At 40.9% G+C, this 11838-nt stretch overlaps 2 protein-coding genes across 4 annotated transcripts in view; one reads left to right on the top strand and one right to left on the bottom strand.

Moving 5' to 3' along the window:
- Nucleotides 1-301: 301 nt before the first annotated feature.
- Klhl34 (kelch-like family member 34) lies at nucleotides 302-2239 on the top strand. The gene has a single exon (XM_013026500.1). The coding sequence runs from the start codon at nucleotides 302-304 to the stop codon at nucleotides 2237-2239; it is 1938 nt and encodes a 645-aa protein (XP_012881954.1).
- A 1269-nt stretch (nucleotides 2240-3508) lies between these two features.
- Cnksr2 (connector enhancer of kinase suppressor of Ras 2) overlaps nucleotides 3509-11838 on the bottom strand; it is a 218586-nt gene continuing 210256 nt past the window's right edge. For all 3 annotated transcript variants that reach the window (XM_013026488.1, XM_013026490.1, XM_013026489.1), the window contains 2 exons: nucleotides 8572-8768; nucleotides 3509-5917 (listed from right to left, as the gene is read on the bottom strand). In XM_013026488.1, coding sequence (XP_012881942.1) covers nucleotides 5702-5917; nucleotides 8572-8768 — 413 coding nt within the window. In that variant the 3' untranslated portion in view covers nucleotides 3509-5701. The remainder of the gene's footprint in view (nucleotides 5918-8571; nucleotides 8769-11838) is intronic.

Genomic DNA, 11838 nt, shown 5'->3' with positions numbered 1-11838 from the left:
CACCCTCCACAGCCGCTGACATCAAGCCCAGCCATCCCCGGAACACTCCGAATTTGGCGCCCATCGCTAGCGGGGGCTTCTGCAGATTGTCCCCAGAGGGGATTTTATTGGAGGGGGGAGAGGGCCGAGCCGCGGATCTGGATGAAGGAGCCCTGGATTTTAAACTGAGCCGGCAAAAATGGGCTTTTGCTAGGGTCTCTGTGGCTCGCGCAGGGGCTTTGGGGGTTCTGTGCCCTGAGATGCCTCCAGCGGCACCCGGCTGGCTCCACTCCCCTCCTGGCCGCTTCCCGCCCTGGGCATCATGAGTTACTTCCTGTCTTATTGCAAAGCTCATGGCAGCGCGCTGCTCACTGGCTATCAGGCCCTAAGAGCCGAGGGCTTCTTGTGCGATGTGACCCTGGAGGCCGAGGGCAGTGAGTTCCCGGCGCACCGCTCGCTCCTGGCCTGCTCCAGTGACTATTTCAAAGCCCTGTTCAAGAGCCACACCCGGGAATCCCAAGCACGCGTGATCCACCTGCGCGTGCCATCCGCGGCCGGCCTGCAGCGCCTACTGGACTTCATTTACACTGCCTGGCTGCCGCTGTCCATGGATACTGTGGAGGACACCCTGGAGGCGGCCAGCTACCTCCAAGTCACCGAAGCCTTGGGGCTGTGTGGCCGCTACCTGGAGCGCCAATTGGCCCCGGAGAATTGCTGCTTCACGGCCAACGTGGCGGCGCGCTTCGGCCTGGCGCACACGCTGGGTGCAGCCGAGAGCTGTGTTGTGCGCCACTTGCGTGAGCTGCTGGGGATGGGCGTGGGGGCCTCGGGACTGCTGGAACTCAATGCTGCCTCCCTGAAAGCCGTATTGGGGGCCCCCAATGTGGCACGGGTGTCTGAGGTCTGGCTGCTAGGCCTAGCCCTGGCTTGGCTGCGGCAGGAGCCCGCAGCTGAGCGTTTGGCGTACAGCGCCGAGCTTCTGGAACGGATCCGCTTTGGCCTGGTGCCTGCGGACGTGCTGCGGCGCGTGTACTCGGGCTCTGGCCTCAAGCTACCAGCCCGGGTCAAGGGCCTCATCATCCAGGCCCTCAACTACCACACGGCGCCTTCCCGCCAGCCGCTCGTGCAGGGCGAGCAGACCAGCATCCGGAATGCTCAGACCCGCATCTTGTTGGTCGGAGGGCGCAGGGCTCAGGAGGTGATTACAGAGGAGGTGGTGGTTGCTAGGCCAGCCGTCAGAGACCGGCGAGCGGCCGCTGAAGCTGAGGAGGAAGAGGAAGAGGAAGAAGAGATGGAGGAGGAAGAGAAGGAGTGGGAGCTCACCCAGGATGTGGTGTCCTTCGACGTGTACAATCACCGCTGGCGCAGCCTCACTCGGCTCCCTGCCCCGCTGCTAGGGCACTGCGTGTGCACAGCAGGGAACTTCCTGTTTGTCCTGGGAGGGGAGAGCACTTCCGGCAGCGCTGCTACTCCCCTGGAGGAGGGCCCCCGGGCAATCACAGCCCAAGTGCACCGTTATGACCCACGCTTCCACACGTGGACAGTGCTGCCTGCCATGGGAGAAGCCAGGGCCTACTTCTGGTGCGGTGTTGTAGGTGAGAGTCTCCTGGCAATCGGGGGCCTGGGCACTAATGGCGAAGCGCTGGCCTCGGTGGAGATGTATGATCTGCGAAGGGACCGCTGGACGGCAACTGCAGCGCTGCCAAGGGCACTTCACGGCCATGCAGGGGCCGTCGGGGCCCAAGGTGTCATTTACATATCTGGGGGCAAAGCAGGGAGAGGTGACAGTGGAGCCAGTAGCCTCCGGGACTTGTATGTCTTGGGCCCTGGGGAGAAGGCCTGGAGCAAGAGAGCACCCATGAGCACAGCCCGCTTTGGGCACCACCTGGCTGTGCTGCGAGGCGCAGTGTTTGCCTTTCTAGGACGATTTGAGCCCTTCTCTGAGATTGAGCGCTATGACCCTGGCACAGACCAGTGGACTCGCTTACGGCCTCTACCCTATGATCGTTTCTGCTATGGGCTGGCTGTGGTGGAGGAAACAGCACTGCTGCTGGGTGGTCTCAAGTGGAGGGGGTCGCGCCAAGTGCCTACCCGTAATGTGGTGGGCTATGACCTGGACCTGGACCACTGGGAGGACATCAATTGTGCACTACCTTGGGCTTGGAGCGGCCTGCAGTGTGCTGTGCTGCAACTGGCGGAGGGCTGGAACGAAGAGAGGGAAGAAGACCTTGGAGAGGTGCTAGATTTAGTCCTGGGTTGAATGGGTGAGACTAGTTCCCCGATGACCAAGGCACCAGTCCTGCTAGTGTTGGCTTTTTCTGAGAAGAATAGGCTTTCCAAGAGTGGGACTCTGGTAGCACAAAATGATTTTGAGGGGTACAGAAACAAACAGGGAGTTGAGCAAAGAGAAAACTCTTGAGCAGAGTGGGAGACAGGAGATCAAACAGAAGGATATATGAATGAGCTCCAGTCAGCTTCTGCATGAGACTTTTTAGAAAAGCTAGAGATGAACTTTTGAAAGTAAAATGTGACCTTATGTCTGTCCTTTCTTCCCTCCTGCCGTTTCTCTCCTTCTTGCTCTCCCTTTTCTTTTTCTTCCCTTCCTTCCTTCCTTCCTTCCTTCCTTCCTTCCTTCCTTCCTTTTCTTCTTCCTTCTCTCCCACCTTGTTTCTCTCCCTCCCTCCCTCCCTCCCTCCCTTCCTTCCTTCCTTCCTTCCTTCCTTCCTTCCTTCCTTCCTTCCTTCCTTCCTTCTCTTTCTTTATTCCCTTTCTTTCTTGGTCTGGGGCTTCAATTCATTGCCAAAGCATTGTCCCTGAGCTCTCCCCCCCTTACAGCTACTACTTCTTACTTTCCTTTCCCCTCTTCTCCCTGCACCACCCCCCCCAACCCAAACAAAAAATATGTAAGAAGTTATATATAAACCTTGTTGGCTAAGAGGGCTATAATAAATAATCCTAGAAATTCTGATAAATCGTGTACAGAATGTGCCTTGGCTAAATAGTGTGAAGTCATAAGAGGTCTGATTTTATGATACAAAAGTCTGATTTTATGATCATGGTTTTAGTTCTGTTCTGATCCATATAAATATAGAACTGGGAAGAAATAATATCTAAAAAAGCACTTAAAAACTATCATTGGTTAAAATGTTCAGTTCCTTTTCTGCACCCTCATTTGCTTTTTTGGTTGCTTTAAGGCATCTCTTTGGTTTAAAGTCAAATTTCGGCACCCCTTAAGCACAATAGGTTAGATGTGTAGAAAAAAAATCAGTATCGTTGGCTCCCCCAATTCCCAAAGAATCACAGAGAAAGGAAAGGTGAGGCATTCAAAAATAAGCTGGAAACTAGTTTGAGTTTTTTTCAAGGTCTCAGGAGATTCTTGAAGTTTGTTGTTACTTTTGGCATGTTCCATCAATGTGGTGGCAAGTTAGAACCTGTACTGGGGTGGTGACAGTGATGGTGTCTGTGCGATTAGGTCACAAAGAAATGTGGCAAGCACTTTTGCATGAATAAAATAGGTTCTATATAAGGATTCATTAAGAGCTGAATTTATTTGACTTCAGTTTACAGTGGTGCCTCTCTCCTAGATTGGAAACAAATGCAATCAAATGTACAGATATATATGTTAACAGGTCTCTTTCATGCTAGGCTAGCCACGAGTCTTGTAAAATTCATTAGTTTAATGTTTTTTTTTAAACCATTGAAAACAATAGCTGACTTTACAAAAGTAGAAGCTGCTTATAGTAGCAACAGAGCTAATCCTTCCATCAACTGCTTGCAGTTTACAAGCCACAACCTGGTCAATGTTATACATGACACATCCATCTGATTACAAATATGTTTAAATGAACATACACGTTTGGTCTAGTAAACATCAATAAATCTAAACACCTGTAACAAGCACACTTCATTTTTTTTAGGACAAGAGGATTTTTTTTGTTTGTTTACATATACAAAATCTCACAAATTTAATGTGCATCAATATCCATGCAGTAAATAAATGTTTTCATTTTTTTACAAATAGGATTTTTTAAATGATAAAAATATTACACTGGACCCAAAATTCCATACAAACATTAATACATGATTTCTCATCCATTTTGACTAAATAGAGGATTACTGAAAATGTGCTGTAGAAAGGCCACACTCCTGTACAGTTGTGCAAAGTCTGCAAAACGATAATGATTCAATGGTGGTTTCAAAAGCAAAGAAAAAACATCCTCGCTGTGGAGTTTCACTTTGTCCTCTACAGCAAAAATAGACACTGGTATATATCTGAACTCTTAAAGATGTAAGTACATTCACTGAGCTGTACAGGCAACAGTATAAAGCTGATTAGAAGTAGATTTTAGGATATAGAATAGTAAAGGAGGTTCCTTCCTCCTCTGGAAAAAACAGCAAATTGTGACTTGTACGTTATGCAGCCAGACACTAAAAAGCAGCTCAGTCATTTTCATGCTGTGATCACTTTCAAAAAATGAGACGCTTATAAATGGAAATATATGAAGAGGACTTTCTCATAGACTTTATCCACTCTATACAACAATTCATAATGCTAGGGGAACAAAATCCTCTAAATTGTTTAGTTCACGTAATTCAATGTGACATCTCTCTGAGTGACCGTCACCACCTTCCTTCTTGGCAGAGAGTACATTAAAAAAATTCCACATTGTTTTCTACATTATAGCATATATCTGCCATAACTAAGTGTACTCTGCTGCTCTGCTTGAAGTATAATTCAGTAAGTTTTATTAATGGACTAGGGGAAAATCAGAAACTACCTGGCAAGCTGATTCATTTCAGTTTATACCTTGTCTTTTAAGTGTTAAGAGTTCAAAAAATGTGAATTTGGGCTGAAACTCTTTATATAATATATATACATATATATTATATAGCTGTTAGCTGCCTTTCTGGGTGAGTTAAGTCTGTTTTAAAATATCCATTCTTAAATTCTTCTGTACACAATCAGCATTTCATCACTACAAAAATAAAGGAAGATTTAAACCAAGAAAATAAAGCAGCTCTATCTTCAATTTTGGTCTTAGTTACAAAAACATCTTACAAAGCTTTGCCCTGATACACCATTAAGTGTTCTCACAGATTTGGAATAATATTTCTATTAACCAGCTTTCACAGGTTAATAAACTATTAAGACGAATATTAGATACCTGAACTTTTCTTATGTCGATGCTCTTCTATTTTGCTTAACTCTTTTATGCACACCTACATTTCACAAAAATAAAACTACAGCATTAATCTTTGTGCAATGTTTAAGAAAATTCTTAGAACATTTTAATAAATATAAAAAAGGTTTAAATTCTTTCCCACCCACAAGGATGTCTGCACCTGAAAAAATGCAATTTACTTTTGAAGTCTTGTTTATATAAAATTAACTTAATGGGAGAAAAGATGACCTTAGATAGAAAACTGCCTTTTGTGGTTTTACTACTTGAAGACCACCTGTATTCAGAATTGTTTGCAAAAGTTAATTTAAGTCATTAAAGATAGTTGATTTTGCACATGGTAAACATAAGCTGAGCACTGATTGCATATAAAATATACAAATGCTCATTAAAGACAGTGGTATTATGACCATATATGGTTTGTTTTATATAGTTTGGTAATGTTATAGTTTGTCAAGTGTTCCACATATTGTTATAAAAACTATCTCATATACCTATTCAGAGTACCAGCAGGTACTAGATGGCCTGAAGGCAGAATGCACTTACACATGCGTCTCAATGTATGAATGAGTGTGTGTCAGAGAGGAATTGATTACTTCTACTTCAGAAGAAATACTTAATGGGTCATTTGAAGTGGTGTTTTGACAGATATCCAAGAAAAGGTCGAGGTACATTTGCTTCCACTGCTGGAATTCTTTAGATGTCAAGTCTGGATTATCTAGGACTTTATCAATAATGGCTACTTCACCTTCTCTGGCCTGAAAGCAAAAGAATTCAACAGTTAATATAAGGACACAATTGTATTCAAGTTTCAAATAGGTTAATATGTAAACAGAAAATCAGAAGTCCACAGGAATGGCTATTTAGCCCCAAATCCCAGTGCACCGGTTTCTTCCTGAGATATGCCTTTTTTTGTTTTTTGCTCACACTGTGTGATTTACTTTTTCTCTATGCCCGTCCTGTTACCCATTTCTCAGTCTATGGAAACATTTCCAGTGCTTTAAGCTACAGTTCAAAAGCCTGTCATTTCTTTAAAGCTTCCTTAAAACACTGGGAAAGGTTTTCTCCCTCACTGATGTCCCCATAGCACTCTATTCCTGCCTTTGAGGGGTGTGTCACACCCTGCCTCATGAGTCCCTGTCCCCTTTCTATCTGGTAAATGTATGCTTGAATAAAAGTGAGCATGACCCTCCTGTGGCCACAAATATGCCATTCCTGCTGTGTAAATGTTAGGACCCTCCTCCTGTAGTACTGGGGGCCTCTAATAGATAGTGGCTCTCCCTTCTTTGTTGAAGGCATGGTTTCAGCTAGAGACTAAGCTTCATCTGGGTGTAATTCTTCAAGGGATAACTACTGACTATGGAAGAAGAGAAACTTCCAGGTAGGATTATGGACCCTAGGAAGAGTTTATGAAGTTCAGGAAATGTTCGCAAGAAGAAAGAAGGCAAGCCTCTGTGTCAGCCTAAGTTGGGAGGGAAAGAAGAAAGCAAGGTGCCTGCAAGCCAATCTGGTATGTGAGGAGACAGGATTTGGAACGGAGCTGGAACTGAGGATGCTGAGTACTGCCTGTGTTAGGATCTTAGATGCATACTTGGGAAGGGTGCCTGTTCCAATTCCAGGAACTAGACATACCCAAAGTTGCTGGGACAGTTGTCTATGTGTAATAGGAAGATTCCAGAGCCTGTTATTTTTCCAGGCCCAGAGGACAGGGTTCTGTAGTTCCTTTTTTTTTTTTAAACAAGTGAGGAGCATTTCCTTATAGTGATTTGCTCATTATCTTTCTTTGTGTCAGAGAGTCAATCAAGTATCACACACCTGTCCATTCACTGAAATGAACACTGGCTATAACACATATTCTTTGTCACTGGAAGAAAATGCTTTTAGGAAGTCTACACAGCAAAATGACAGAGGCAAGGAGCTGACAGAAAGGAACAGGTCTTTAAGATAGTTGATCTGCCCTTTTCCTGATGCCTGCTTGCCTGCCTGCCTTCTCAGCCAGACAGTTTGGAATTGAATGGGGCAGGAGTGGAAATTATAATGTGGGAAGGTAAGGATATGTTTGGAGTAGGGGTGGAATTATTCTTATAGCTCTCTCTGTATCTGTGGCCTTAGTTACCTAAAGTCCATTCAATTGTCCCATGGATTTGCAATAGTATTTGTATGAATACTAATTGAAAAGCTAATTCACTCTGAAAACGTGACTTATTAGCATATGGATTTTTTTCCCTTTGGGCTGCCATGGGACTTGAACTCAGGGGTCTGGGCACTGTCCCACTGTCCCTAAGCTTCTTTGGCTCAAGGCTAGCACTCTTACCACTTAAGCCACAGCTGTCACTTCTGGCTTTTTCTGAGCATTTTATTGGAGAGAAGAGTCTCATGCACTTTCCTGCCCAGGTTGGCTTTGAACTGTAATCCTCAGATCTCAGCCTCCTGGGTACCTAAGATTACAGGCATAAGTCACCAGCGCCTGGGCTAGGTGAACTTTTTACAAGTCGTTTATTTTATATTTTATTTATCTCCTTAGTATTCATCTACATTTCAAAATTTAAAAGTTTGAGCAACGTTCTATGGATCTGAACTATTTCCTCAGGATGCTTTTGACCTTTTTGTGTTTTTAAAATAAATTACTCTACTCAATATGCTATACAATAATTCTTTTCTGTTTTTCCCCCCAAGGATGCAGAGTCTGCTCAAATGGTTTGTGTGGTAGGCTGTCGCCGCTATATCTTCCCTCTCCTGAAGCACACATAGTGAGAGGGCTCAATCATCCAACTCCTTCTTCAAGTTTCTGCCTCTGTTATTCTGTCCTTATCACCTGCTTCTCAATCTGAGGGTAGAATAAGAAGACTGGAAACAATCTAAGCGCTAATAGAAATGTATAATAGAAGAGAAACACATGATTTGAGAAATGATAGTATAAACAGAACAATTATACAATTCCTGTATGGAATGTGAACTGCTGGGGCTTAATTCTAAAGATGCTGTTTAGTTTACACAGGAAGTATACATGAAATACCTCAACCCCTTTTTAGTATCCACTATTGCATTCTGCATGCATGCTGTGTTCTTTTAAGAACTGTAATAACTACAGTTACATGGTATATTACAGGAAATCAAAAGACCTAGGTGTAACACAAGCCCTGAATTTTTGGAAAAAAATTAATCACAACCAGTTTTCTCCTAGAATTAAATCATGGATCATTTAGTCAGTGTTCTGAGCCTTAAAAGAAAAACTAATGTGATCTCTTCCTTAAAAATACACTTTTTAGGACATAGGAACAGCTCAGCTTCCAGTTCTTCCTATCTACTTCTTTTTCCTCCCAACTTCTATTTTGTATTCTTGTAACCAGTCCATTTTCAGTTCAAGAATGAAATGTCTTCTAGGAATTCCTCCATCCACTTCATAGCTTACCTTTAAAGTGCTTTTGAGAATTCTTAGCCTGTGTAGTTTTTCATTCATTACAGGATCGTTACATCTTTTTATAAAGGATAGCTTGTATTCCATCTTGGTTGAAATACGATGTTCTCCTAATGGTGATAGACTGGCCTGCTCCAGTGCCCTGTATAAATCTTGTAATGAGTCTCCTAACTTTTCTTCCCTACTGTCACCTGTAATGGGGAGAGAAGGAGGCAAGAGAGAGAAGAGAGAGAAAGAGAAAGGGAAGGGAGAAAGAAATGAATGAATATGAATCCAGTGTAATAAACAGTTATTTGAAACTCTGAAAAATCTGCTAAAGAATTAAAACTATCTGATAAAAACAGGCTAGTGAATGATTGGGAAAGCACTATAATTAAAAAAAATCCCAATATACTGATAGATTATAAGGTAAGATTAGCTATGGACAGTCAGTTGTTTTAGAATGATTAAATCGAATTCTTTAATTCACCAAATATTGTCTCTATAACAAAAAACTATTTCTTGAATTAAGTTAAAAGAATTAGAGTACAAAAGGTACACAGCAGGTAAATATTTCTGAACATAATTTAGCATTTAAGACATTAATAAATATTGTTTATCAGTATACCAATAAGCACAAAAGTGCTGGTTAATAGAGCTTTCCTGGTTTACCAATAATCAACTGATTTTCACATTTTTTTCTAGACTTCATAAGATAGAATGGCATTGGCATATATTTAGTTATAAAAGTCTTCTAGTTGTTTCATGGATTATCATATTTCATGTGACTGCCATAGTAATATTAGTTTGGCATATAGTAAATACTGGAACTAATAAATGATCATCAATAATAATGTATTTGAATTAAATTAAAATGGGAATATTTTATGTGAAACTGTAAGGAAAACAATCTAGCATGTAAGAACTAAGGAGAAAGTGCTTTAATTAATTTTTTGAGAAAAAATCACTAGAGAATGTTCAGGTAAAGATCTTAGATCTAGTTGAACAAATGAAACTCTCATTTTTGAACTGCCTGAATAATGATACTATGTTAATCATAAATATACCAATTTCTTTATCATATGAATGTCAAATCTGCTTGGGATGATAGACAGGGTTATATAATGTTTCTATTAATAGATGACCAGAGTTTTAAGAGAAGATCCCTTAACTGGTAATACTACTATTATTTAACGTTTATGTGTGCCAAATGCTTAACATTCATGACCTCATTTAATCCTCATAGCAACACTTAAGTATCTCTATTTGATCTTCATTTTATAGCAGGAAGTACCTTGTTCAAGGTCATTCTTTGTATGTGATGGAGCTACAATACTAATGATAGTCTAGCCCAAGAAATTATTATGTTAATTACTTAAACTATGTTTTTAACAGTAGATACAAATTAACTTGAGCCTCATTTAAAATGAATCACTCTAATTTTTTAAAAAAGATTGTATCTAAATAAAACCCCAAATTTGCTTTAATTTGAAGGGATCACCTTTAGGATTACAAATTAGTTTTACAAAATTCATATTTAACTTTGGTTCTGCTAACTGAGGTTGGCACCTAAGCATAGGTATAATCATTTAGTCGTTCAATTACAAAATTCCTCTATAGTGATTTTAACTTTCCAAACATATATCTAAAATGGAATTATGACCTAAAATACAAAATGTCTTTAAATAATAATTTAAAAAATTCTCTATTGGCTCATTTTTGAAAGTTTTCAACATCTAGAAGATTTTGATGGATGGGTGACTAGATGATTGTAAAAAAAAAGAGTAATTGATTTGTTAGTTAAAAAGCAAGCTAGAGCTAAGAGAATTTTAACTAAGAATGCTTTGGAAGAAGGAAAGCACTAAACCATATGATCGTTTAGAGTACCTAAACTGAGTTGTAAAAACAAGGACACATTTGAACAGAGTAATTCCACTTCATAAAATCATAGGCCAGGAAAGGACTCCAGGCAATTATTGAGTAGTTATTCATTCTTTTCTTCCCCTCAAGGCATCTAAAACAGATGTAATTTCACAGAGAGGGTAGGTACAAAAGGGAGGCCTAAAAGATGAGAATTATAGTTGTTAAGGTGTCAGGTGGTCTAATATATTATTATTTCTCCAGTTCTAGAAAAAAGGTGAAGGCAAAAAGGGATTCAGATTATAGTTTTAAGATTTAAAGGAGGTACATTTTTACATAGCAAATTTTTATTTTAAGGAAACCTTTCTCCATACTGCCTAATACGGTAGGAAGTACATATTTGGTTTTAAATTTTTTGATCCAGTTTCCTATTTCTCTAAGCTCTTAACATTGTGGAATACTGGGGCAAATGATTGTTTTTTTTAAACTAAGATTTTAATGGAGTTTTAAGAACTTAACATAAAAGTGACATATATACCTATTAAAAATAAAAGGTGAAATTTTCCCCTCTTCTTGATGGTACCAGAGAGAAAAATCACTCAACTAAAAGACAACATAATTCTACAAAGTATCTAGTTCAACAGCTGTAAGAAGAATTGAGTATGGATTTATCTCTGGGTAGCACATTTGTACAAGAATTCACAATAAGACGGAACATAGAAACATTTCCAAGTATAGTAATGGGATAGTGTGGCTCCTATTAAAGATAAGAAAGCCTCTCTCAGTCCCCTACATATCATACACATATGCAACACTGCACAAGACACAGTAGAGGGATGAGTAAGGATGAGGGACTAAGATGCCAGGCTACCACAAAATGCCACCAATTATTTAACATTTTATGACTGGACAAAGAGTCCTTTTATTTTCAGGGGAACGGGGTGAGGGGCAGAGTCACATTATAAATCTGATTCACTGTGCTCAACAGTCAAAACAACACAGAACTCAACATTCAAGACAAAAACAGACCTTTATTTTCTTTTATAATTTTCAATTGGGTTTCTTTGATTTTTTTCAGATGAATACCAATGAAGCCAATGAGGGCTATTGTTGCAACTAAAAATATGAAAGCACCTTTATTTTCTTCTCTTTTTGCCCTCTTCTTCTTCATCTCCTTCTCATTTCTCTTCAGGATTCTCTCTTCCACCCTTGCTTTTCTGTTCTTAGCTGAGGCTTGTTTTGGAGCATGAGGGAAGCACTTGGTGAGGCCTGTGTCCCGCCTGATTGTCTTGCAATGTGCCAGTTCAGCCATTGCAACACTGGCTGAAAAACCAGTTTTCTTTTTTCAATTTGAATGACTGTTTCTGAAAATTGGCAAAGTGTAGACCACATTCAAGGCAAAGGACATATATGGGAACCTTC

The sequence above is a fragment of the Dipodomys ordii genome, unplaced genomic scaffold, assembly GCF_000151885.1.
Source record: "Dipodomys ordii isolate 6190 unplaced genomic scaffold, Dord_2.0 Scaffold94, whole genome shotgun sequence".
NCBI lineage: Eukaryota > Metazoa > Chordata > Mammalia > Rodentia > Heteromyidae > Dipodomys > Dipodomys ordii.
Note: the sequence above shows the minus strand (reverse complement) of the source record. Positions and strands in the feature narration are given on the sequence as shown.